Below are 24,250 nucleotides of genomic sequence, written 5' to 3' on the forward strand. Positions count from 1 at the left end.
GGCCGGCTGTAAAGCAGGTTCCAAACACTTCGCCATGGAAGCACCACTGGCACAGGCCCAACCTCCCGCAGACGTTCCAAATGGCTGGGATATCAACACTAGTGCCCTTGTCACGAGTAACGAGCCCGAGAAGATATTGCGGGAGTACGACTACTTGCGTACCAACTGCCCCGTTGCCCATGTTGACCGGCATGGCGGGTACTGGGTTTTGACAAGGTAAATCCCTTGGTATATGTACACTATTGGACGCTAAAAGGGGCAGATACAATGACGTCAAGGAAGTCGCGTCCAACAACGACAAGTTCATCTCGTACGTCTGTGCCGTCGTTCCGGCTGACCCTCGTGGTATCAGACGTCCTCCTCTCAAGTTTGACGGGGAGAACCACAAGCCGTATCGCACCGCTATCGACCGCACTCTGAAGCCAGCACGACTGAAGCGTCTTGAGCCAATCATCCGCGCTCATTGTGAGAGAGAGCTGCAATCTCTCATTGATCGAGGCCAGGGTGATATCTACGAAGAGTTCGGGTCCAATTTCACAAGCTGGATCGAGAGAGAGTGGCTGAACCTGGATGAGACAGACGGTGAGCTTCTCGTCGAAGGATTCGGTAAGTTTGTGTATGCCTGGCGGACGGGGGATTGGGTCACAGTGAAGAAGTGGAGTGATACATGGTACAGCATTGCAAATCGCGTGGTTGCAGCAAGGAAAGAGAATCCGTTGGATCCGGAAATGGACCCGGCTTCAAGCCTACTACTGGAACGGGACAGGGACGGGAATCCACTTGAAGAGGAGCATATCATGTGTGTTTCCTTGTTTGCACCTTAACAACGAGCTTAGGCTAACGCAGTCAGTGGCTGTATTCGGCAGATTGTTATAATTGCCATGGTGGCCCCTACCATTATCATCACAGCCATCACCAAGCACCTCAGCGAAGACAAGGAGCTGCAGAACAACCTCCGCATTGACCGCTCTCTCCTCCCAGCTGCAATTGAGGAGTTCATTCGCTTGCACGTCCCCTACCGCGGCTTCTCGCGAACTGCCGTGACAGAAGAGGAGATCTCTGGCACCAAAGTGCCCCCCGAAGAGCCCATTACCGTAGTTTACTCGGCTGCGAACAGGGACCCCGAGCAGTTTCCGGAACCAGACAAGTTTATTCTTGACCGCGAGAATATCAGCTCACACCTGGGGTTCGGGAGGGGGATCCATCGGTGTGCTGGAACATGGCTGGCTCGGATGATCATCAGGATCTTTCTGGAGACAATGCTGGATAAGTGTGCAAATTGGGAAGTAGCAGGCGAAGTTGTGTATGCAAAGCTGCCGGAAATTGGGCCGACGAGCTGTCCGATCAAGTTTATTGTCTGATCTGTGTATATATATATATTATGTTTATGCTCAGTTATGCGTGCTTACTCAGCAATGCCACCGCCATCTATGCGTGGGTCAAGACAGCAAGAATCAACCCAGTTCCACTTTAATGCCTGGTAGTCTAGCAACTGAGAAATCGTACGTCATTCAGGCAATCCGGTTTACATCACTGTCGCCGCCAAATATTTCCCGCGATTGCCCCTCGTCAATTGATTGCAACTCAATTGCAACCGCTGTCCATTCCGCACCTCAACGACTCGCCATGGCGCCCACCACCAGAAAAATCGTCTGCTTCTCAGACTTCGATGGGACTATTTTCATGCAGGACACAGGCCATATACTTTTCGATAATATAGGCTGTGGCGAGAAGCGCCGCCAAGAGCTCGACCAACAGCTCAAGTCCGGCGAGCGTTCATTCCGCGAGGTCTCAGAGGAGATGTGGGGGTCATTGCACGTCCCCTTTGAAGACGGGTTTAAAATTATGGAAAAGGAGCTGGAAATGGATGAGGGCTTTCGTGAATTTTACCAGTTCTGCGTCGCTAATGGCATTGAGTTCAACGTGATCAGTGCAGGGCTTAAACCCATCTTGCGCAGAGTGCTGGCCGGTTTTCTGGGGAAGGAAGAGGTATAATACCAACTCTAAGTTTCTTGAGTTCAGTCTCACTGACGACTCTTCGAATAACAGGCTTCGCGAATCGGGATCGTTGCCAACGACGCAGAAATCGAGCCCGATGGCTCCGAATGGAAGCCCGTATGGCGGGACAACACCGAGCTCGGCCATGACAAGGCGCTGTCCGTCAAGGAGGGTCGCGCGAATGCGGCAGCTGAAGACGAGAATGGAGAGATCCCCCTTATCATCTTCATCGGCGACGGTGTATCTGACCTGCCGGCTGCGCGGGAAGCAGACGTGCTCTTTGCCCGGAAGGGGCTGCGCTTGGAACAATACTGCATCGAGAACAAAATCCCCTTTACTGGATTTGACTCCTTTTCCGAGATCAAGAAGGAAGTTGAAGCCATCATGCAGGAGGATCAGGACAAGACTGGCGGAGTGGGCACGCCCGCTCGCTTCAATCCGCGGGCCAATATGTGGCGACGTGTCTCGAGCAGGCAAGCTGTAAGTTCACAGTTTACAGAGGTAATGGAGGGTACTAACTTTGCCAGGTCCCGAAATTCGTCGCAGCCACGCCGTCGAAGGAAGAGAAGATGTTTTTGTGGCCGGAGTTTTCAGAATATCGACCTCGAAACCAGGAGAATCCTTCGTCGTAGTGTGGCGCAGTGGACTGGCGTTCCGTGGGTTGGATAGAGACAATGTGAATAGATATATGAATAAACTAGATCTAGACCGCAGCGACATCAGTAGAATACGAACTAGAAGCTGGATATACCAGTATCCATGTAGTTACAGATACTGGAGACCGGCCTGGAGCGATGTATGGCAACTCATGGACTTGCCGTCACCTTGGGAATGGCCCGCGACGGCCGGTCAGCGTTACCAGTGTCCCTAAGCTGCATCTCGAAGCCTGCCCAGCTACTATCCTCGGAGTCCTATTGTGGAAATGCTTTCCTCTCGCAGCAGCAGCCTGGTGGACACCTTCAGGATCGAGCATCCGGCTTTGCCGATCCATATTCTTAGCTAGCATACGTACTTTATTTACCAAACGCATAAGATTTGAAGTTAAGACATAATATTCATTAATGAATAAACGGAGAACTCTGCCGTTGGCCTAGCAAGCTAGAGATTTAATTCACTTCTGAGGCGACTCTCCACTTTTGATACTCCAGTCTTCAACCATTTTCAGGACGCTCCTCTGTTTCCCGTCATAGCTGACATGCTTCATCCAGTCTGCCAAGGTCTTGATGCGCTGAGGGTGGATGTGATCCAAAACTGTTGTATCCCGTGGCTTGGTGATGCCGTCTCCCCAATAGCGCCACCACGCCCCGAAATTCTCGCGCCAGCTCATGACAGAGTCATCTCGAGCGGCATCGGGGCCGAGGACCCAGTTAACGGATGCGCCAGGGTAAGGCTCTGCGACGGAGGCGTATGTTTCAAATGGGATGGGCTTGTGGACCGCGGGCTTTCCGGTAACTTCAGTGAAAATCGTCGCGATCTCTCCGAAACTGACATTATCCGTCATGACTTGGAGGTCCATGCCGGCCGACTTGGATGGGTTGTCGAAGATCCAGAGATTGTAGGCACCAATGTCACAGAGCGCTATCAATGGAATCTTCACGTCACTGGCTTTAATACAAGTTAGACAAGTCCATCTACCTCAAATCTTGGGGTCGGACTCACGAGCTGGATTGGCCCACAGAAATGACCCGTCCTGCTGCTCGATTGGCACAAACAATCCATCCATAAGCATATCCATGTATGGTCCAGTACTGAAGAGTGTGCTCTTCATACTGTCCTGTCCTTCGGCAAGGATAAATTTGCCAACTCTGCCTTTGGACTCCATATGGCCGCAATGGTACTTTTCGTCGAAGTTGGCGCTATCCATGGCATATTCGATGTTAGCCCAGACGTAGTGCTGTACCCCTTCCGATCTCGCAATCTCATAGGCCCTAAAGCCGTAGAACAGTTCATCCTTTTCCCCTAGAGTGAAACCATCCGTGTTGACCCAGGCACCATAGGATCCCCGGAATACACTATGTAGATCCCGTTGGTTGTCCTGCGCACCCTGGAGCAAGGTCACATTAGGGAGAGCAGCCAGCTGCTGTGCACGAGTGGAGCTGGGGTTGCGGGTCAAGACTCTGAGACGGTATCGCCCGCTCTCTGCCAGGGCTATACTCCAAAGTCAGCGCGAGCCAGGGAGCAAGTTACACGAATGGTCAACTCTCACCTTTAACCACTGGCATTCCCTGCGCGCCAGTGCCTCCGATTACGGCAATTTCTCTCAAGTCGACCATCGTGCTAGCTGTATTAATAGTCAAGTCACACGTCGATATAAATGCAGTATAGAAGCGGAGTTTCTAAGCTGCCTGGGAGCAAGTGCAGCTTCCAGATATTTATAAGTAGGCAATAAAATAAAAGAAAGACCCGATGGCAATTTCGCAATTAGTTTTCCACCCGATTCTGGCGGTCGCTACGTAACTAATCCACGTATCTTCGACAAATCCTGAATAGTAATCCGCCGATTTACTCGAAGCCCTGGGGTCAACGGTTTCTTGTGGAGGTGGAGTTTCTGCAACAGCCCACCAAATAGGGTACATGTTAACCATGGCCAAAGGCGTCACCTGCATTGTCGGGCTACTGGGCATTGCAGTCTGGGCCGGCGCTTGACCCACCAAAACAACATCCATGTTATCAACTGCTCCTAATATGTCAGTGGCGGATCTGGCGATTAGTGAACACGGATGAACCAGCCAACTAATTAGTAATTGTTTCATATCTAATGTTTATTAGACTCCATTCTATTTCCACAGGATAACTAGAAAACACCCCTGGTTGGTCATGGTAGCTTATTAACATCCATGAGTTCATTCACATACACGCCAACAAGCGCATAGACTATTACTTTATCGGTTTGGTGAGAGTAACGCACGCATACCGACTAGAGGACATCTGACTCTGGTTTCTAAGCCCAGGCTATAGTTATTGGTTGGCCATGGGACGAACCTCTAGGTCATCGTAGGCGTGATTATGCATAAATCTTTATATTTTGGCCGTGGATGTTCCAGCGAACATTGTGTCATTAAGCCAAGTTCTATACTTTTCGACGCCCGTGAACATTATTCGGGTACTCCAGATTAGCTCGAACATCCAATTGAGTGCTGAGTTGCGAAGGACTCGACAATGCCGCGAGGAAACCCGGGGGCTCTGCCTAGACACACGCAAGACACCCTCAGCACTATGAAGAGTTAGCCAGAGCTGCGGATAGATTTAATCAGGCAATAGGGGCCTTACGTTGAATCAATATAGTTTCGTCAATGATCTTTTTGTTTCCCATCTGCTGGGGAATGCTCCGGCCGCCAGCAAGAGAACGGACGGGGACGATACCACAATTATCCAGATATCCCTCCACATCATAACAATCAAACCAGTCGCCTCGCATATCCGAGTCAACTCGTCCTGTCGTAGCCTGCATCATGCTCGGCTGGAACCAGGCATCTTCGACAGCATAGCTCCTCTGGCTGTGTTTGAAATGCGTCCCTGCCCCACCAATACTAATGAAAGGGATACTCATTGCCACAAGGGCTCCGTGATATCCACCATTTAGGAACTCTTCGAAGTGTGCTCTGATATTATGTAGCGGAAGGACTGTTAGTGGAAGCCTGAATTTGTACATGAGTTCCTCGAGCTGAGATGACGGATTCGTTAGACAGTGATGGCCTTGTTCGATACAAGCACGATAAAGTCGGTCGGCAAAGCTTACGCTTTCCAGGCTAGACGTGCTATATGGCTGGGAATTCAGGAACAGCGGTGATGGATAAAGAGATGTCACTTGTGCTGGTACGTCCGGTACTGCAAAGGCATATCTTGGGGCCACCGAGGAGGTGTAATGGATGCTATCTTCTCGCTGGCTGTCAGCGATAGGGACATTGCCGGCCTCACAAGTGTCGTTAGCTGGCGCTGTTGTCTCCAGCGCATTTATCTCGGCAGTGCTGGGGTTGGCGTCGTCTGCCACCAACACGGCCTCGTTTGTAAGCGATAGAGATTGCGCTATTGTCTGGTGGAGCCTCCGTGCGACAGCTGGGCGTGTGGACAACGCGCCGGATTTGATCAGATCGTCGGTGAAGGACAGGAATGTCTCGTTCATTTGCTCGAGGAGTGATTCCAGCTCATCAACGCGAGTACGGAGTGCCTGCATCTCGGTCTCCCTTCGTGAGCGATATGCACGCTGTGCCAACCTGATCTGGGTCCGCCGTCTCTTTGCTTCCTGATCAGCATTCCTGGACTGTTCTTGACAGCTGGGAAAAGCCTACATTTGGAGACGTGTCTTCTCTGGTCGCGCGTTTTGGACGACCCCTTTTCCTCCGTCCAGTATCATCCTCAGGAGTCAAAGCGATTCTAGCTTCCGCCATCTCGAACAAGTAAGGGTATGCACTTGAACGTATTGGCTGTTCCTCTCTGTCTTACTCTGGCCTGTCTGGACCGATCAAAAAGTGTCGCCGAGGAAAGAGCAGGTGTTTGCAAGTGATGAACGCCGTCCTGCGTAAGGATGCGTAGGGAAGACAACGAGGGAAAGATGAATGAGACTACTGTATCTTGGACCGACTTGCGTGGCGAAATCAGGTTCACCAAGATTTGGTACTGCTCGGGCTGATTACTATTTATCGATTACTATTCAGCTCCGACTGCAAAGGGTGGAATGGATCCACATTTCAACCAAGATTGCGACACTAAATCAGTACGGATTACTCTTGTCTTGCCCTCGTGGATGCCGTAGCCAGCATTTGACATTTCGAATTAGCCTGTTGATCTTCGAGCTAAAAGCCGCAGTAATATGCCAAGTTAGCAGCTAGATCAGTAATCGTTGCTGTGGGCCAACTGCCTGAGTCAACACATTTAATGCACTGCCTTTCTATTGAGGATATTTCATTCTGAATCACTCGTCCATTTGCAGCTGAACAACCCGCAGCAGACTTGCCGTATAGACCAATTATCGGGACACAGAGCAATGACTGCGGGAACCCACTTAGCGCACCGCAGTTTCCCTATAGCTTTGGAATGGGACTGAGTGGCGATTTATTTTCAGTTCCAGATTGTCACTATTTTCTATTTCATTTCGCCCTGGTTTCTCAACATACTCCTCAAGGCTGAAATCATCGTCTGAACCCTTCGGATCTTCCTCCTGCTGTCCTGAACGCGAAGTACTACCAGTAACCCTTTGCCAACGCCGAGTGCGACCAGAAGGGCCCAAGAGACAACATGGTCGATAACAAGCCAGATGGTGATGCCCTTTCTATCAAGATACCAAGTCTAGTAGATGCGATCCATGTCCGTCTCATGTCGGGCTCTCCTACTGTAATTCTCCGCTAGCAACCTCAATTCCGCTACGAAGTCGGCCACCACCCTCGCATTCGAAGCATCTGTGGCCGAGATATTTGATGAGAGAATGCGTTCCATGATGCTTGTAGCGACCTTCAGAAGCATCGCATCATCCCCCGAGCACGAGCCCAGTGGGTCCTGAAGGATGTTGCAGAATACAGTGAGCAGTGCCGCCATAGCGTAAAAGGATAGAACCCTAGATATTATTGGTCCTGGTAAGCAACGGATCAAATTAGGATAAGACCACACAAACAGAACATGTCTAATTCATACCAGAATGCCCAGCTGACCAGCATATTTTCCGCTCGTTTTAGGTGATGAAGAGTCGACCGACTCGCCTGAACGGAAAGAGCCAGACTCGAGCTTAGCCCACCCTCGAGTCTGTGGCCTTTCCCCGACGCTTTGCACTGAATGGTTGCTTGGTGGATGGCAATAATGCACAGATAGTAGTTCAGGTGCAACATGATGGAACGAATGCTCACACCATGGTCGGACTTCTGCGCCGCAGACGACATACGAGGACGCCAATCGGGCGGAATGGACAGCCGCCACTCTTCCAGGGCCTCGTCCAATTCCCGGATAGCCTTCAAGAGATCGGCATCGGATTGCTCGCGTGCTTTGACTGAGTACAGCCTGCTATATACTTTTGATTTGATCAGGCTCAGGCGCAAGTCGAGGGGGAACACCGGCCCATCATAGGCATTATCATCCTTCTCCGGGTCGGCGAACACCCTATCCAGATAACCATGGGGCAGTGTCAAATCGCAGTTTCGTCCGTTATTATAGGTGCTTGGCCAGTGTGCAGGGAGACATCCTTGTCTACTGTGTAGCAGATCCAGAAAAGATTACGCAGCTGTTTCCGCTTGTTCTCTCCGTGTTCACGATAGGAAGAGACTCGATCGGGTCCCATATTAGCACCTAGCAACATGAGCTGACGAGTAGCAATGGATAGGAAGTAATTGACAGCTGACAGCCTCCCTGACAACAACTCGTAGAGTGCCTATGGAGTAGGTCAAGTTGTTAGCACTGAGCTGTGACTATTCAGACACTACATGGGTGAGGGGTGCAAGACTTGCCAGAATAGTTGCTGCCTGTGCTGCATCCAAACTTGCGCTTTCTTGGTGGATCTGGGTCATAAAATGCTGGCTCTTAGAAGCCAGCCTACCATGGTCGACAGCCGGCAGATTTGTGAGCCCCAGACGGGCGACAAAGCTGAGAAACGCGAGAATGCACGTTCTGCTGCTGGCCTGCACTTTTCTCAAGCCCGACTGCTGTGGCCAATATACGGCGCTGATTGTGTCTTCAAACAATTTGGCCTCGATGACTGGAAACACTCGCATCAGTGGGGATTTCCTATAGGCGTCGAAGTACAGGCGCACAGCCCACCAGTCTGGAAGTTCAAATATATGCCTCGGTAGGCTGGACAGAGCAGCACTGGATTCACGGCTCTGCCCACGCTGCCTTGATGCCAATGTAAGGCCCAGGTTGTCGCCCGAGACCGTCAGCCCAGCACGAGCTTGTGCCCATTTCCGGATGCCTGGAAGCAGGGTAGGGACTGTAGGCAAGATTATACGGCATGCTTCCCTATCGTTCAGCCACACGTGCATTAAATATGAAAGCTGGGGCTTGTCCCCGACAATGGCGCTTAGGGAGCTCTCCATCTGTGGTGTATGCGGTACTATTTCATCAGTGCACTCCGCAAAAAATCTACACATATGTATACCCCGGGGCACCTTTTCTTACTGAAGCTGGGATTCTGCGTGGAGTGTTCGACTAGAAGCTTCTCGATTCGTGAGAGGCGCTCAGAGAGCTCAGTAAGTTTCCGCGGCCTATAAAGGGCGTTAGGACACGAGATATGAGCCGCAGCTGAAGGAATTGGAACGTGAATTGCGATGGTCTGTCTCACTGGCGATTAATCTTAGGCTTTCGCCTCCGTTGTACTCGGTTAAAAGTACAGGGAACGTCGTGGTCGCTGCACCCTTTGCACTGCGGGACTGCCGTGTCACATTTGATCTATAGGGGGTCAACCACAATGGCCATCACCAGTATGCAAAGATATCTCACCTTTCGTTTATAACACGAATCGCAGGCACGTCTCGTGAACTTCGTTCCGCCGTCGGTCGGCATGGCTGCCTTGATTCTGGAGACAACAGACAGAATGAGCCCTGTAGAACTTTCAGGTAGTTTATCTTTCTGGTAGTAAACCCTCAGTGGTCTGGACCGCTCGATAAATAATCTAGTCCAGGCGACGCATCAGAGCTGGGGTCCCACGGGTGGCTGCGATTAAGCTCAAGACTGGAATAGTAATCATTCCGATCAGGCCAGCTCCATAATTAATTCGAGCCGGCTCCACTAAGTGATCATACCGCGAAAGAGTTGTAATGTTCAGTAATCGAGTAATCTTTGATCGTCCAGCCACGGAAGATCCAATGCCCACATGTACTGAAGATGCAGTATGGCGCAAGATAGGGGCTTGGTGAGAAAGCAATATAAGAGGTACTGTATCACCGACCAAACACAGATAAAAAACCCCTTCTCGTTGCTTATCATTTGTATCTAATTCGGTGGAAAATTACTGATTTTCGCACCTTAAATATCCTTTGGCGGTCATAAAAATAGCAGCTTTACTACGTCCGTCTGCCGTCAAACATGGAGTTGGGCTCATCAAGCACGGATGCCGAGTCCACAATTGCTGATGATAGAGCGCAACCTGCGGATACCGAGGCTGATACGGGAACGACATGGCACATGGCGCCTGAATTGCGCCAGATGAGGAAACGGGACGAAGATGGGGGAGAGAAGCCTAAAATGCTCGGTGTTGCGTGGCACAACCTCACCGTCAAGGGCGTTGGCGGCAACTCCATGTTCAATGAAAACGTCCTCTCGCAGCTTTTCCCTTTCCATAGGCGTGGTAAAGGTGCCAAAACAAAGACCATTATCGAAAGTTCGTTTGGATGTGTTAAGCCGGGGGAGATGCTGCTTGTTTTGGGACGACCTGGAGCGGGTTGCACTACACTGCTGAACGTGCTCGCAAACCACCGTATTGGCTATGAAGAAGTCATCGGAGACGTCAGCTACGGGAGCATGTCTGCTATGGAGGCTAGACAGTACCGTGGGCAGATTGTCATGAATACGGAGGAGGAAATCTTCTTTCCGACCTTGACTGTTGAAGATACGATTGATTTTGCCGCTCGCATGAAAGTCCCATATCAGTTACCACCCGGCGTTACAACTCATGAGGAATACGTTCAGCTATATAAGGATTTTCTCCTGCGATCCGTTGGAATCTCTCATACCGCAAGGACCAAGGTTGGGGATGCCTTTATTAGGGGTGTCTCTGGGGGAGAGAGGAAGCGTGTCTCGATCCTGGAGTGTCTTACCACTCGTGCCAGCGTTTTTTGTTGGGACAATTCGACAAGAGGCCTTGATGCCAGCACAGCTCTCGAGTGGATCAGGGCCATCAGGGTAATGACAGACCTCCTCGGGCTCAGTACAATTGTCACTCTCTATCAGGCGGGTAACGGCATCTACGAGCATTTCGACAAGGTTCTGCTTCTTGATGAGGGTAAGCAAATATTTTACGGGCCTCAAAAGGACGCCGTCCCATTCATGGAGGGCCTGGGCTTCCTCCGTGATCCTGGTTCTAACCGGGGAGACTTCCTGACGGGCGTGACTGTCCCTACTGAACGCGTTATTTCCCCTGGATACGAGCACAAGTTCCCACGCACCGCGGACGAGATTCGGGCTGCATACGACCAGTCCCATACAAAGCCCAGAATGCTGGAAGAGTCGCAAAGCTATCCGACAAGCAAAGACGCGGCTGAGAACACCACTACATTCAAAGAAATGGTTGCTCGTGAGAAGCACAAGGGCGTGCCACGACGGTCCTCCGTCACCACGGATTTCGTCACCCAAGTAACGGCTGCGATTAGCAGGCAGTACCAGCTCATGTGGGGTGACAAGGCGACTGTGATGATGAAGCAAGGCGCCACCGTTATCCAGGCCCTCCTTGGTGGTTCTCTCTTCTATGCCGCCCCTGACAATTCGATTGGTCTTTTCCTCAAGGGTGGTGCCCTCTTTTTCTCCATTCTATACAATGCCCTTATAGCCCTGGCAGAGGTTACTGACTCCTTCACGGGCCGGCCTGTTCTCGCAAAACACCGCTCCTTCGCATTGTACCATCCTGCGGCCATCTGCATTGCCCAGATTGCTGCCGACTTACCGATCCTATTATTCCAGGTCACGCATTTCGGGCTCATCCTATACTTCATGGTCGGCCTGAAGACCACGGCCGCGGCATTCTTTACTTATCTGGCCACCAACTTCATGACTGCAATGTCCATGACAGCCTTCTTTCGTCTCGTTGGCGCCGCGTTTCCTACGTTCGACGCTGCGTCCAAAGTCTCAGGACTTTCGATCGTAGCGCTGTTTGTCTACATGGGATATATGATTATCAAGCCTGAGATGCATCCATGGTTTGTCTGGATCTTTTGGATCAACCCTATGGCCTACGGATTCGAAGCTCTTCTTGGGAACGAATTCCATGACCAGGTCATTCCGTGTTATGGACCTAACCTAATCCCCAATGGCCCTGACTACGTTGGCGAAGGGGGGCAATCGTGTGCTGGTGTTGTTGGTGCAGCACCTGGCGCGACGAGTCTGACCGGGGACAAATATCTCGCAGCCATGTCCTTTAGCCACAGCCATATCTGGCGTAATTTTGGAATAATCTGCGCCTGGTGGGTGTTCTTCGTTGGGCTCACGATCGTTTTCACCTCCAGGTGGAAGCTACTTGGAGAGGGAGGCCGCAAAGTTTTGATTCCTCGCGAGCTACAGCACAAATCAAAACACCTTTTGCAGAGCCGAGACGAGGAAGCACAGCCGACGGAGAAGAGTATGAGCACCAGCTCCGATGGATCAGACGACAGGCTTGGAAATGAGCTGCTTCGCAACAAGAGCATTTTCACCTGGAAGAACCTGACTTATTCCGTCCCAACGGCGGATGGCGACCGTGTCCTCCTTGATAACGTTCAAGGATATGTCAAACCGGGCATGCTTGGAGCCCTGATGGGCTCGTCTGGGGCCGGAAAGACGACCTTGCTGGATGTTCTGGCACAACGCAAGACATCAGGGACAATCCATGGGTCCGTCTTAGTGGATGGGCGTCCTCTTCCTATTTCCTTTCAACGCTCCGCCGGCTATGTCGAGCAGTTGGATATTCATGAGCCCTATGCGACTGTCCGTGAGGCTCTTGAGTTTTCGGCGCTGTTGCGCCAATCCCGCGACACGCCCACCGAAGATAAGCTGCGTTATGTGGACACTATTGTTAATCTTCTTGAGCTGAGTGACCTTGAGCATACCCTTATTGGCCGACCAGGCGCTGGCCTCTCGGTGGAACAGCGTAAGCGCCTTACTATTGGTGTTGAACTCGTGGCAAAGCCAAGTATCTTGATCTTCCTGGATGAGCCCACGTCAGGGCTCGATGGCCAGGCGGCCTATAATACTGTGCGATTCCTTCGCAAGCTTGCTGAAGCAGGACAGGCTATCCTCGTCACTATCCATCAACCGTCAGCTCAGTTGTTTGCGCAATTTGATAAACTATTGTTGCTAGCCGCCGGGGGCAAAACAGTGTACTTTGGAGATATTGGCCGGAATGCGAACATTGTCAAGGGATACTTTGGCCGCCATGGTGCACCTTGCCCGGATGAAGCCAATCCTGCCGAACATATTATTGATGTTGTGTCGTCAGGAGGGAGTCTCGACTGGAACCGGGTCTGGCTGGACTCACCGGAACATGGCAAGCTCTCGGAGGAGCTGGACAACATGGTTGATGAAGCTGCTGGTCGATCTACAACAGCAAACACTGATCCGCATGAATTTGCTGCTTCTCTCTGGACACAAACCAAGCTGGTGACGCATCGTATGAATGTCTCTCTCTTTCGAAACACCGAATACCTCAACAATAAATTCGCCATGCATATCAGCCTCGCGCTGTTGAACGGCTTCACTTTTTGGAAGATTGGGGATGCACTTACAGATCTACAGCAGAATCTTTTTACTGTGTTTAATTTTATCTTCGTTGCGCCGGGCGTCATCTCGCAGCTTCAGCCACTCTTTCTTGACCGTCGGGATATTTTCGAGGCGCGAGAGAAGAAGAGCAAGATGTACCACTGGGCTCCCTTTGTCACGGGCCTGATAGTCTCAGAGTTTCCATACTTGCTTGTCTGTGCGCTGCTGTATTACGTTTGCTGGTACTTTACCAGCGGCCTTCCTACCTCCCCTTACCACGCTGGAAGCGTCTTTTTCGTTGCAGTAAGCCCGCCAGGCTTCTAATTCATCCGGCTTCTGCATACGATTTGCTAACTTCTTCCTAGGTGATGTACGAGTGCCTTTACACCGGCATCGGGCAGATGATTGCCGCCTACACACCAAATGCCGTGTTTGCGTCTCTGGTCAACCCTCTGGTGATTACCACTCTCGTCTCCTTCTGCGGCGTGATGATTCCATACAGCCAGATTGTACCATTCTGGCGATACTGGTAAGACATCCCCCTGCGTGAGCCATGGTGATGCAGTTTGAGCAGGTGATAACGTCGTGTCCCTCTAGGATGTACTACCTCGACCCGTTCAACTACCTCATGAGTTCTCTGCTAGTGTTCACTACCTGGGACAAGCCCGTCCACTGTAAACCCGATGAGCTGGCTGTTTTTGATCCGGCTCCTAATTTTACATGCGGTGAATATCTCAATATCTACCAGCGCGGCGCGGGGATGGCGAGCAACCTTCTGAACCCGGATGACACCCTCGGATGCCAAGTCTGCCAGTATACTCGAGGAGGTGATTACCTGCGTACACTAAACTTGGAGGAGCGGTACTACGGATGGAGAAATGCTGGCATCGTCGTTGTGTTTGTTGTCGGCATCTACGGCCTCGTTTTCCTTATGATGAAACTCAGGACTAAGGCCACCAAAAAGGCTGAGACCTGAGGTGCGAGGTGAAAAGGAATAATAGCCAGTGTAAACACGCCCGTTAGTATTTCCTTTCGGCGGCGTTGGACGATTCAACCACCTAGGTATGTTACAAGGTACAGAATGGGACAGATATTAGTATATAGATGTATAGAAATCGCTAGAATTCTTGCTCACTTAATCGCAATATTTGACCGTGCACAAATGGATAGAAACCAATCTTTTCACTTGTGGTATTGATTCTCGTTCGCGAGCCAGGCTTCACCAATCGGCCCAAGATGGCCAAGCTTTATATATAAAATTGAACCATGTACCTTGTCTCTATCAGTCTAACATGTTGACACGATTGGCTCTGCCCTATGACTAATTATAAATATGAAGTTATACCAATAGTCGGGGGGCACACACGCCCGGATGCGGGCATATTACTAATCGGGGGTAGGGGAGGCTCAATTAAGTGAAACAATGGAATATGCTCCGATCAACACCATACTAGGAGTAAATTGATCACTCATCACTGCGAATTGGGCGGAAGTCCATTTGCCGGCGAGGGAACCAGGTTATCGGCACCTCTAGCGGGCCCTGCTTTCATCGATGCAGCTGTTGCACGGAACCCACTAATATTTCTACACGTTGATAACAAGGAGCATTCACTGCATACGGCAGGAACAGACAGGAAAAAACATGCTACATACACTAAGCAGATGTAAAACTATTATACATCCGTCGCCCGGCTCACCGAAGCACGACCCTTTTGGAGAATGGCCATCCGGATCTGCTGGTTGTCCAGGCCGACCATCCCTTTGACTAGGCCGTCGAATATCTTTCTCCATCCCACGGCGTTCAGGAGCCAAACCACCCACGCATTAGTGCCCTTCCATATATATTCGCCCTTTCCGAGATTGGGCGATTGGGTCAGTATTTGGTCGACGACCTGTCTAGCGAAGGTCTCCGGTGACATGCTGTTCTTCGCGTGCTTTCGACTTCTCTCCCTGGTCCGCTCCAATACATCACTGTAGAGACTCCCCTGTATGAAGGAGACATTATCGGGGGACATGAGCTTGGTGGAAACCTCGCCCATGAATACTGTCACAACTTTGATGCCCAGGGGCTCGAGTTCAATTCGAAGGGTGTCACTGTAACTAGCCACGGCCGCTTTCGAGGCATTGTACGCTGATGAAAACGCAAACGGCAGACGGGCAAGCACCGATGCTGTGTTTATAATCACGGGAGGAGCGCTTTTGTCTGCGTTGTACGATAGCAGAAGAGGAGTGAATGCTTGGACCATGTCGAACAAACCGAACACGTTGGCGTCGAACATACTGCGGATACGAGTAGGGTCTGCTTCAATGGCCGGAGCTTCATACACTAGAATGCAAGAACAGATTTGGTGAGCAGGTGTTAATTTAGCACATTATACCAGCAGCCAGATAGTGGCGGCGCCGAAGAGCAAGGTGGTATATACTTATTCCAGCGTTATTGAACAGCATGTCCAATTTGCCGCCCGTCCTATACGCTATCTCATCCTTCAACGCACTGATGCTCTCCGGCTTTGTAACATCAAGCTCAAAGGTCTCCACTCCCTTCTCTTCCAGAGTAGAGAGAGATTTGGTTGATCGTGCTGTTGCGAAAACACGCCATTCGCGGGATGCCAGTTCCAACGCAATGTGATGTCCAGCCCCGCCCAACGAGCATCTATTCGGATGTTTCTTTAGTTTTGGGTATTGTAAAGGATCCTGGTTTCTGCTTGACGTACCCAGTAATGAGAACAGAACGTTTTGCCATAAGATATGAGACTTGTGCTGCTCGCGGACAGTATGAGTCGGGCTTTGGATGAAGTACTATAACTGTCGGCAGGGCCTTTCCTGGTTCAGCGTAACAAAGTGTGAACTGCTATCTATGGGTGTTATTAGGACAGCCGAAGGCCTCCTTTATATGGCCTTGGTGACTGTATCGGCCCTGTAGCATGCTTTTGCATGCGGACACACAACTTTATTAAGCCAGCGGGCTGTTCACTAATCATGGGTGGCAACTACCCGCTATCCACGCAATGATCTCCTTACCCACAAGCACTAAACTCACCTGGAGTAACGATAAGATTCACTTGATAAAGAAGGCACATGAATTTGTCACCCAAGCATGGTCTCGTATTTGGAATGATGGCCTTCTGGTAAATCGATTAGACGATTGTGAAACCGCGTTCTGGAAGTGGATAAGTTTGGTTCATCACAGGCGAGTGGCCTCGGGAGGCAAATCAACCAGCATTTCCTCGCAATCGCCGTGGGAGTCGCAGAAGGCCACTGGGTATATCTGGTAGACACCTGCTTCGTTCCACCAGGCTGGGGGTTCGTGTAGGGGAGTAGAGGTATAAATTGAACGCTCGCTTTTAATGGGTATCAGGATCGGACAGCAAAGCAAAAGAAATACTATGCAGAATACCTACAACACTGTTGAGCATCAGCTCCGCTCCCAACGCATTACCAGGGCTTGAAACACGGCGCAGATCATTGTGGAGATTGATGGCCAGTCCAGTAAAACAGTAATCCGTATCGGAAATGCAGGCTGTAATACTCGCAACTGTTTGTCCGAAACTGCAAAGATAATTATCCATAGGAACCCCAGTAGGCGTACGTAAGTCTACATTTTCACATCCGATTCAATCTGTGCCTCATATACCAACATGAGATCGTGGCCTCGACCTTTCGCACTCAGAACTTCCGCGGCGAGGGCTACATTGCCGGTGCGTTTAACACATGAAATATAGATACCTTGCTAGAATTGCTCACTAGAAAACTTAGTATCGCTCTCATCGGAAAGCCTCGACTGCATTAGATGCAAACACCCAGAATCTTCCACTGGCCGGGTTACGTATTTTGGACCTGTCAAGAGTGCTGGCTGGTCCATTCTGTACGCAGATTCTCAGTGACTATGGGGCGTCTGTTGTAAAGGTGGAGCAGCCCCAGGTCGGCGATGAGACACGCAGCTGGCGAGCTCCCAAGGAGGCGCAGATGTGGAAGGATGATGTCTCTAAAATGAGTCTTTATTTCTCAGCTGTCAACCGCAACAAGCGTTCAATGACACTCAACCTCAAGTCCCAAGTCGGAGTAGAAATTGCCAAAAGGCTGGCTTGCGAGAGCGATGTTCTTATTCATAACTTTCTGCCTGGAACTGCCGAAGCAATGGGGCTTGGATATGAAGAGTTGAAGAAGGACAACAAGCGCCTGATCTACTCTTCTATCTCTGGGTACGGTACCAATGGGCCTAATCGGTCGCGCCCTGGATATGATGCGATTGCACTGGCAGAAGCAGGTCTCCTCCATATCACTGGACAGAAAGGAGGGCCCGCGTCGAAGCCCGGGGTTGCCATTGCTGACATGTGCACCGGCTTATACGCCCATGGAGCCATCTTGGCTGCTTTGGCACAGAGGCAAGCCACTGGCCTAGGGACTAAGATTGAGGGAAGTTTGTTTGAAACGGGCCTCAGCCTTCTTATCAACGTAGGCCTCAACGCTTTGAACCTTGACACGAATGGAGCGCCTGAGGACCGACGCCGAGGGCAGCGCTGGGGGTTGGAGCATCCCAGCCTGGTGCCCTATGGTGGTTTTGAAACACAAGACGGAAAGACCATTTTTATAGCTGCGAACAATGATCGCCAGTGGAAAATACTGTGCGAAAAAACCGGTCTCGCACATTTGCTCCAAGACGCCAGATTCAGCTCGAATGACGGTCGCCTACAATGTCGCGATGAGATCAACGAGATTGTGCAAGACACAATCAAGAAACAAACCAAGGAAGAGTGGCATCAGCAATTGCAGAACAGTGGTCTGCCATACGGAGCAATAAACGACGTGGTGGAGGCACTGGAGCACCCTCAATCAACAGCACGGGATATGGTCATGAATGTATCTAACTTTGACGCGTCGAGAGATGGAAGTTTGAAGCTGATTGCTCCTGCTGTCAGGTTTGCAGGTACAGAAACGGGGGTTCGATTCAACCCGCCTAAGCTGGGTGAGCACACGGATGAAGTGCTCTGCGAGATGGGATATTCTGCTGCGGAGATCAAAGGTTTTAGGGAGACTGGCGTAATCTAACGACCTTTTATCTTTTGATGTGCTAGGATATATCAAAATATCTTACGCTATTAACCAAGAAGCTGATATATTAAGCTTCCTGTTCACCTAAGATAACATGCCGTATAATACTCCTTCCAATGTATGATGCCTGGGCTTGTCATCCCATAACGCGTATTGTTTGGGCCTGTATCGGAAGTAGTCTGCATGTCCGATACATACAGCGAGTACTCCCTGGTAACCCCAGTCGATCCGGCCATGGGAAGTCCGGGTCTCGCATGCCTGTCCCATTTAAAGGAATGTACTTTGCCGTCCATTGACCCAAACTCAACATCTGCTGCAGCTGAGACCATGATTCGAACTCTTGCCATTCGAAAGGCCGCCGGGCCCACCCGAGCCTTTCCTCAGGGACTGGCACGGATATTCGCTAGTCCTAGCAGCACGGGCGTTCCAACGCGCCAGCTGGTCAATGGCCGGCAGAGAACCATGGGTGGAAAATCGTTCCATACTATTCCAGCGAGACTTCAGGCAACTTCACAATCCAACAAGCAACGCAAAGCCGATACACCAGCCGATATTCTCTACTCTGTTACAGAAGCACCCGTCGCAGGAAGCGGAACAGTGGCCAATGTCACCATCTCAAACCCGAAACGCCTGAATAGTATGGACAGAGACATGGTCAAGAAGCTCACCTCGACGCTCCGACAGCTATCCCAACAGCCTGATATACGGTGTCTCGTGGTCCAAGGTGCCACAACTACCACGAAAAGCCCGTCCTTCACATCGGGTGCGAACATCTTCCAAATGGCCAATATCAGTTCCTATGAAGAAGCGGAGGATTTCATCTCCGGACTTCACGAGGCCTGCCAGGCCATGCGTGACATACCTGTTCCGACAATTGCAAAGATCAATGGCCTATGTCTCGGGGGAGGTCTGGAATTTGCTGCTGCGTGTGACTTTCGTTACGCAACTCGGACATCGACCTTCAGCATGCCAGAAACAAAGTTTGGAATTCCGTCCGTTATCGAAGCGCGTCTCTTAGCAAACCTCATTGGCTGGCAGAAAGCAAAGGAGATGGTTTATTTTGCAAGGTTCTATAGTGCTGAAGATGTCGAGCCTTGGGGTCTGGTGGATAAGAGCTGCAAGGACGTGCAGGAGTTAGAAGAGGTGGTTCATGAGGCAGTCACCACGATCTCTTCTTTTGGACCAAAGGCTATGAGGGAGCAGAAAGCACTGTGCCAAATCTGGGAGGAAAGTGACCTGGCGTCTGGTATTGAAGCTGGTATCCATGCCTATGCGAGGATGTTCCAGGATGGGGGCTCAGAGCCGAAGCACTACATGAAAGCGTTCACCGAGAGGAAACAGTAACAGATCTCTCAATAGCAGATCAGTGAGTACTTGGTAATCTCTACTAGGTACTCCTATATAAAGAGGTCGAATGTCATGTCGTTTGCAAATGAGAATTCATCTGAAAGGGCGTCGAATCCCAGGTCACCCCAGCTGCCAGGGTCCCCAAGGTTGGCAAGGCCTTGGTCAAAATCCCTAACACCGTTTCCTTGCACTACCATAGAGTTAGCTGCTGCTACCTTTTAAACCATGTGCAGGCACTTACTATTAGGACCAGATGCCTGTGTACCGCCAGGCTGATTGACGTCGTTCTCGCGGGCCACGTCCTCAATGCAGGCCATCAGAGACTTCAGTAACTTCAGCGGCTTTTTTAGGCCCGCACTGCAGCCCCTCTGAAATTCTAGAAGTGCATCCCAGAAAAAGTGAACGCACTGGATATAGCCGACGCGGTCTCGCGGGCATTGTTTCAGCATAACCAAGGCAGCACAATATGTAGCGTACGAGATGCTGTATTGCGCTCTCCGCAGCGTAAATGCTTCTCTATAAGCTTGAACCAATCTCCAGATTTGAATCGCTGCTTCGATGCACTTCTCAGTTCCATCCTCTTGCAATTCCGAGTCTGCAGAGACATCATGCTTAATGAACGGCTGTTCGAGAAGAATTATCAAAGTCCAATAGGTTGTGCTAGCAGCGCCGAAGTTAGAACACCTCCACTAAAGCAAGGGATATTGTACTGACTGTGCTGTGATCTGATGTGGCGGGGGTGTCTCATCGGTATTCGGGTCAAACCGCAAATGCAATGGGAGAGAAGATCTCCAGTTATCTAGAGAGTCTCGGACCTCCAGTTTGACCTGCAGTAATCTTGATTCAGGGACGCAGTCTACACGAGGGGAGTAAAATTCCTCAATGATCCGCCCGGCGATGGTGCACAGGGGGATAAGATTGTGGAATGTGCTAAGCGCATACGAAGGCCGGCCTCTATAGGCAGGAACTCTGGGATCTACAGGCGTGAGATGGTCGGTATAAGGCTTCCATTCTTCCAGCTCTTCATATGTGTCGAGATACCCCATGGAGATGGTGCCCACCGAGGCGTGGAGCGCTGGGCATCGCCCAAGGAAGATGGATTGGAATTTGTCGCAAACATAAGCGCCCCAAAACACTCGTTTGCGGATTTCAGTCTCGGTCGTCGAGAGGCTTGTCGGTAAGTGTTTCTGCGCGGTAGGCGAGACATCGAGATGATATCCAAGATCGATCAGCATTCTATACGCCATTCCGCACAACGTCCATCCGGCACTTTGTTTGCTCTGTGGCACCAGGGTAGAGCCGCATAATAAAAGAGCCACAATTGTGGGCATACTGGGCTTCTCGAGATAATCAGGGAGGAGGGTTTTGAAACGGGTGTAGAATCTTCTCGCACTTTCTTGTGGATTGGAGTCTTTCAAGTACGAGAAGCAATGGTCACTGTACAGAGAGCTGGTATAGAAGATAGCGTTAAGAAGCAGTTTATTAACGTATGGGCCATTGTTAATCAGACTGTCCATGATGGCCGGACGGTACGAGAGAAGATATGATAGGTGCTGTCGGTTCCAGTGAAGACCAAGCAGATGCATGCCCAGGTCTCTGGAGACCCCGTCGAAGTCAATATGTTGAAGAATGCTCGGCATGGAGAAGATGGTCAATTCAGCCTGCCTTCCTATGGCTGCGGCGGAGATGAGTTCCTGCTGCGCCCTTTTGTCACAGGATGGCACGGCGTATCCCGTACCTGAGGGAGGAGATACTAAGATCCCTTGCAGGGACTGTATGCGTAGGAGATTGGTGACTCCGTAGACTTGCTCTTCACTGTCATCGGCCACGGACTCTGGCGATGGCACCTGAACTGGCGCGTCAGGCTGGGGCACTTCCGTCGTCTGCGCACGCTGGGAGTCTACTACTTCATTCATGCAAGCAGGAAGCGGAGTCGAGTACTGTGAGGGCGCCGGCAGCTCCATGGAGGTCTCAGACAGACAGACCGGGCCTAGACCTCCGTTCCTCGAACTGACCGGGTTGGGCCCAGGCCAGGTCATGCGGCGATATTGTTCTAGCTGTCCCTGGAGCTGCCTGATGTCTTCTTTCTTTCCCCGAGTCGCAGCTCGTCGGGCATCTGGGGGATACTCGCACGCCTGGTCTCGCACGCGACATGATCGGCAGCGAGGCCGGATGCCATCGCATCGCACCTATGATTACGAGTTAGTGAATGGTGCAACTGCTATTAAAGACATGGAGGACATTGAAGACAGGCTGCACACCTTCTTTAGCCGACAGCAGTTGCAGGTGCGGCAAGTGATATCACGTCGTTTCTCCTGGTTGCCCATAGTCCCGCACCCAGTCAGTCTCAGTCTGTCTCAGTCGTCTCAGTCTGTCTCAGTCTGTCTCAGTTAGTCTCAATCTGTCTCAGTCTCAGTCAGTCCTGGTTATCGACGGAAGAAGCGGGGAATTGGAGACAATACGATACGGTATTACGGTATCGGCATTCAATCACCGTGACCGCCGCAATTACATCGCTCTGCATACGTTATTATACTGGGTGTCTATTGGAAGATCCAGATAAATCTAATGTCGGAATTCTATTCAACTGGTGAGAGTGTATTTACATATTGTTGTCGGTCTAATATATCTTCTCACGGTGGTCCTCTTGTGTAAGATACCCGACAGGACCCGAGGTAAACGAATCAACTCTTTATCGATTTCCACATTTTACCATACCAGCTGGCAGGCGTAGTGGTTTCCCAGGCCTCCTCCTCGACCTGCAGACGCCCGGTATATAAATCGGCAGAAAGAGGCTCGACGAACTGTGTGCGACAGATGAGCTTGTGGCCCAGATACAGAATGACGAATAAGATCAAACTAATATATGCCACGAAGAACTGAGACACGCTGAAATCCGGCACCCACGCGGTGAAGCCCTGCGTGAGGATGATGACGATATTGCAAACGAGTCCGTACCACGCCAGATATGGCTGCCACATCGCCCTGTAGGGAAGCAGATCGCGAGACATGTTCTGGGCTTTCAGTGCGCGCATGAAGCCGATATGGCAAGCATTCAGCGTGGTCCAGGTGATGAAGCCTGCCACGCCACAGATATTGAGAAGCCAGTTAAAGACAGTACTCCCGGAGCTGGACACGTTGAGGAAGCCCAGCAGGCCAAAGGCAACTGTAATACCGACACTGTAGTATGGGACACCTCGAGCCGATGTTTTTCCCACCCATTTAGGGGCGAGCCCTTCCTTTGCTAACCCAACTAGCACGCGGCTGCCACTGTACACATTGGAGTTTGCGGCAGAAAGCACAACTGTGAGTAGAACTGCGTTGATAATGCTGGGCAGGGCTTTGACGCCGGCTAGCTTAGCAGCAATCACGAAGGGGGATGCAGAGGCATCGGTCGCGCCAGATAGCAGGCTCTTGTTGTCAGACGGTACCACAATTCCAATAAAGAAGATGGTCGCAACGAAGAAGAGCAAAATCCGAACAAAGCTCTTACGGATTGCGGAGGGGACACTCTTGTGAGGGTTCTCTGCCTCTGCAGCTGCAAGGCCGACGAGCTCCGTGCCCTGGTAGGAGAAGCCGGCCTGTATAAGGACAGCCCAAAAGCCGACGAACTTTGCAGTCGGCCCTGGTGTAATCAAGTATGAGGCGAAAGGCCCCGGGTCAACCCAATAATGGAAACCAATATAGCCTTGCGGGCTAGCACCGGCATTGATGCAGATACCGAAGATGAGGAATCCCACGATGGTTATGACTTTGATACTGCAAAGCCAAAATTCCATTTCACCGTAGAAATTCACCGGCATAAGGTTCAGCACAATGACGACAACCCAGAATATGGCGATGAAGATGGATATTGGGATTGAAGAGTCCCAGTACTGGATAATGAGGCCGGTGGCAGTCAGCTCGAGGGCAAAGTTGATTGCCCAGGAGAACCAGCAAATCCAGCCCATGGCAAAGCCCAGGCTGGGGTCAACAAACCGGCATGCATATGTCATGTACGCGCCAGGAATCGGGATATAAGTTGCTAGCTCCCCCAGAGATGTCATGACCGAGTAGACAAGGGTACCGACAAAGATATAAGCAATAAGAGCGCCGACGGGTCCCGAATGGGCAATGGCAGTCCCGCTGCCGATGAAGAGACCTGTTCCAATAGTACCGCCTGGTACTGGTCAGCAGGCGATTGTGGTAGAGGGAGAAGGACGGCTCACCAATTGCTATCATCTGCAGATGTCTACTCTTCAGCTTCCGTTGCAGGTTCGGCACAGAATTCGCCCCGTTCTCTGCATGCTTTTCGGTGGCGAGGTCGTAAATATCTCCTGCATGGTTGCTTCGAATCGAAGGGTCGCGGTTCGAGCTGTCTCCCACGGCCTTGGATGCGTCATTGCCCTGTCGCTCAATGTCCATATCCCGAGTAGCTGGTGAGGAAAACGCTGTGGAGTTGTTATAAAGTAGGACTGTTTCCCAGTCAATGGAGGTAAGAGATAGGTTA

The 24,250-nt window shown here is 51.0% G+C and overlaps 11 protein-coding genes across 11 annotated transcripts; 5 read left to right on the forward strand and 6 right to left on the reverse strand.

Annotated features, from left to right (window-relative positions):
* Positions 1-34: 34 nt before the first annotated feature.
* On the forward strand, positions 35-1,361 carry ASPVEDRAFT_55243 (uncharacterized protein; the record flags this gene model as incomplete). The annotated part of the gene is made up of 3 exons (XM_040815042.1): positions 35-216; positions 263-799; positions 851-1,361. The coding sequence occupies 3 exons, from the start codon at positions 35-37 to the stop codon at positions 1,359-1,361; spliced, it is 1,230 nt and encodes a 409-aa protein (XP_040671081.1).
* Positions 1,362-1,494: 133 nt separating this feature from the next.
* ASPVEDRAFT_174142 (putative 2,3-diketo-5-methylthio-1-phosphopentane phosphatase) lies at positions 1,495-2,928 on the forward strand. Its single transcript, XM_040808755.1, has 3 exons — positions 1,495-1,989; positions 2,050-2,478; positions 2,526-2,928. Exons 1-3 carry the CDS (start codon positions 1,627-1,629, stop codon positions 2,628-2,630), a joined length of 897 nt encoding a protein of 298 aa, XP_040671082.1. The 5' UTR covers positions 1,495-1,626; the 3' UTR covers positions 2,631-2,928.
* A 154-nt stretch (positions 2,929-3,082) lies between these two features.
* On the reverse strand, positions 3,083-4,359 carry ASPVEDRAFT_893748 (NmrA/HSCARG family protein). Its single transcript, XM_040818597.1, has 3 exons — positions 4,205-4,359; positions 3,658-4,146; positions 3,083-3,603 (listed from the first exon to the last, which is right to left on the reverse strand). The coding sequence occupies exons 1-3, from the start codon at positions 4,269-4,271 to the stop codon at positions 3,110-3,112; spliced, it is 1,050 nt and encodes a 349-aa protein (XP_040671083.1). The 5' UTR covers positions 4,272-4,359; the 3' UTR covers positions 3,083-3,109.
* Positions 4,360-4,726: 367 nt separating this feature from the next.
* Positions 4,727-6,517, reverse strand: ASPVEDRAFT_44813 (bZIP transcription factor). The gene is made up of 3 exons (XM_040813147.1): positions 6,288-6,517; positions 5,269-6,232; positions 4,727-5,212 (listed from the first exon to the last, which is right to left on the reverse strand). Exons 1-3 carry the CDS (start codon positions 6,384-6,386, stop codon positions 5,112-5,114), a joined length of 1,164 nt encoding a protein of 387 aa, XP_040671084.1. The 5' UTR covers positions 6,387-6,517; the 3' UTR covers positions 4,727-5,111.
* A 767-nt stretch (positions 6,518-7,284) lies between these two features.
* On the reverse strand, positions 7,285-9,480 carry ASPVEDRAFT_86678 (uncharacterized protein; the record flags this gene model as incomplete). Its single annotated transcript, XM_040817891.1, has 7 exons — positions 7,285-7,549; positions 7,627-8,167; positions 8,236-8,353; positions 8,406-9,031; positions 9,097-9,182; positions 9,260-9,366; positions 9,418-9,480. 7 exons carry the CDS (start codon positions 9,478-9,480, stop codon positions 7,285-7,287), a joined length of 1,806 nt encoding a protein of 601 aa, XP_040671085.1.
* A 567-nt stretch (positions 9,481-10,047) lies between these two features.
* Positions 10,048-14,450, forward strand: ASPVEDRAFT_174147 (uncharacterized protein). Its single transcript, XM_040808756.1, has 3 exons — positions 10,048-13,665; positions 13,728-13,891; positions 13,960-14,450. Exons 1-3 carry the CDS (start codon positions 10,102-10,104, stop codon positions 14,336-14,338), a joined length of 4,107 nt encoding a protein of 1,368 aa, XP_040671086.1. The 5' UTR covers positions 10,048-10,101; the 3' UTR covers positions 14,339-14,450.
* Positions 14,451-14,830: 380 nt separating this feature from the next.
* ASPVEDRAFT_893762 (uncharacterized protein) lies at positions 14,831-16,295 on the reverse strand. The gene is made up of 3 exons (XM_040818598.1): positions 16,077-16,295; positions 15,786-16,015; positions 14,831-15,688 (listed from the first exon to the last, which is right to left on the reverse strand). The coding sequence occupies exons 1-3, from the start codon at positions 16,103-16,105 to the stop codon at positions 15,036-15,038; spliced, it is 912 nt and encodes a 303-aa protein (XP_040671087.1). The 5' UTR covers positions 16,106-16,295; the 3' UTR covers positions 14,831-15,035.
* Positions 16,296-17,000: 705 nt separating this feature from the next.
* On the forward strand, positions 17,001-18,504 carry ASPVEDRAFT_893766 (CaiB/BaiF CoA transferase family protein; the record flags this gene model as incomplete). Its single annotated transcript, XM_040818599.1, has 2 exons — positions 17,001-17,060; positions 17,167-18,504. 2 exons carry the CDS (start codon positions 17,001-17,003, stop codon positions 18,409-18,411), a joined length of 1,305 nt encoding a protein of 434 aa, XP_040671088.1. The 3' UTR covers positions 18,412-18,504.
* A 93-nt stretch (positions 18,505-18,597) lies between these two features.
* ASPVEDRAFT_153560 (uncharacterized protein) lies at positions 18,598-19,758 on the forward strand (the record flags this gene model as incomplete). The annotated part of the gene is made up of 1 exon (XM_040808359.1): positions 18,598-19,758. The coding sequence occupies one exon, from the start codon at positions 18,598-18,600 to the stop codon at positions 19,756-19,758; it is 1,161 nt and encodes a 386-aa protein (XP_040671089.1).
* Positions 19,579-22,266, reverse strand: ASPVEDRAFT_839580 (uncharacterized protein). The gene is made up of 4 exons (XM_040817475.1): positions 22,023-22,266; positions 20,476-21,950; positions 20,003-20,421; positions 19,579-19,951 (listed from the first exon to the last, which is right to left on the reverse strand). The coding sequence occupies exons 1-4, from the start codon at positions 22,086-22,088 to the stop codon at positions 19,812-19,814; spliced, it is 2,100 nt and encodes a 699-aa protein (XP_040671090.1). The 5' UTR covers positions 22,089-22,266; the 3' UTR covers positions 19,579-19,811.
* Positions 22,267-22,445: 179 nt separating this feature from the next.
* ASPVEDRAFT_86684 (uncharacterized protein) lies at positions 22,446-24,165 on the reverse strand (the record flags this gene model as incomplete). Its single annotated transcript, XM_040817892.1, has 2 exons — positions 22,446-23,920; positions 23,970-24,165. 2 exons carry the CDS (start codon positions 24,163-24,165, stop codon positions 22,446-22,448), a joined length of 1,671 nt encoding a protein of 556 aa, XP_040671091.1.
* Between the last annotated feature and the right edge of the window lie 85 nt (positions 24,166-24,250).

Source organism: Aspergillus versicolor (assembly GCF_001890125.1).
Source record: "Aspergillus versicolor CBS 583.65 unplaced genomic scaffold ASPVEscaffold_8, whole genome shotgun sequence".
Lineage (NCBI taxonomy): Eukaryota > Fungi > Ascomycota > Eurotiomycetes > Eurotiales > Aspergillaceae > Aspergillus > Aspergillus versicolor.

Bases quoted from the DNA above. Each gene is read 5' to 3' on its own strand.
- ASPVEDRAFT_174142 (XM_040808755.1), top strand. From the start codon at position 1,627: ATGGCGCCCACCACCAGAAAAATCGTCTGCTTCTCAGACTTCGATGGG. The intron at 1,990-2,049 runs GTATAATACCAA...TTCGAATAACAG, and splicing joins GTTTTCTGGGGAAGGAAGAG to GCTTCGCGAATCGGGATCGT. The intron at 2,479-2,525 runs GTAAGTTCACAG...TAACTTTGCCAG, and splicing joins GTGTCTCGAGCAGGCAAGCT to GTCCCGAAATTCGTCGCAGC.
- ASPVEDRAFT_893748 (XM_040818597.1), bottom strand. From the start codon at position 4,271: ATGGTCGACTTGAGAGAAATTGCCGTAATCGGAGGCACTGGCGCGCAG. The intron at 4,147-4,204 runs GTGAGAGTTGAC...TTTGGAGTATAG, and splicing joins GGGAATGCCAGTGGTTAAAG to CCCTGGCAGAGAGCGGGCGA. The intron at 3,604-3,657 runs GTGAGTCCGACC...CTTGTATTAAAG, and splicing joins TCTGTGGGCCAATCCAGCTC to CCAGTGACGTGAAGATTCCA.
- ASPVEDRAFT_44813 (XM_040813147.1), bottom strand. From the start codon at position 6,386: ATGGCGGAAGCTAGAATCGCTTTGACTCCTGAGGATGATACTGGACGG. The intron at 6,233-6,287 runs GTAGGCTTTTCC...CAGGAAGCAAAG, and splicing joins GAGAAGACACGTCTCCAAAT to AGACGGCGGACCCAGATCAG. The intron at 5,213-5,268 runs GTAAGGCCCCTA...AACTCTTCATAG, and splicing joins CGAAACTATATTGATTCAAC to TGCTGAGGGTGTCTTGCGTG.
- ASPVEDRAFT_174147 (XM_040808756.1), top strand. From the start codon at position 10,102: ATGGCGCCTGAATTGCGCCAGATGAGGAAACGGGACGAAGATGGGGGA. The intron at 13,666-13,727 runs GTAAGCCCGCCA...ACTTCTTCCTAG, and splicing joins GAAGCGTCTTTTTCGTTGCA to GTGATGTACGAGTGCCTTTA. The intron at 13,892-13,959 runs GTAAGACATCCC...GTGTCCCTCTAG, and splicing joins GTACCATTCTGGCGATACTG to GATGTACTACCTCGACCCGT.
- ASPVEDRAFT_893762 (XM_040818598.1), bottom strand. From the start codon at position 16,105: ATGGCAAAACGTTCTGTTCTCATTACTGG. The intron at 16,016-16,076 runs GTACGTCAAGCA...ACATCCGAATAG, and splicing joins CGTTCTGTTCTCATTACTGG to ATGCTCGTTGGGCGGGGCTG. The intron at 15,689-15,785 runs GTATATACCACC...CTTGCATTCTAG, and splicing joins GTTCAATAACGCTGGAATAA to TGTATGAAGCTCCGGCCATT.
- ASPVEDRAFT_839580 (XM_040817475.1), bottom strand. From the start codon at position 22,088: ATGGGCAACCAGGAGAAACGACGTGATATCACTTGCCGCACCTGCAAC. The intron at 20,422-20,475 runs GTCAGTACAATA...CGGCGCTGCTAG, and splicing joins CCACATCAGATCACAGCACA to CACAACCTATTGGACTTTGA. The intron at 19,952-20,002 runs GTAAGTGCCTGC...ACTCTATGGTAG, and splicing joins ACAGGCATCTGGTCCTAATA to TGCAAGGAAACGGTGTTAGG.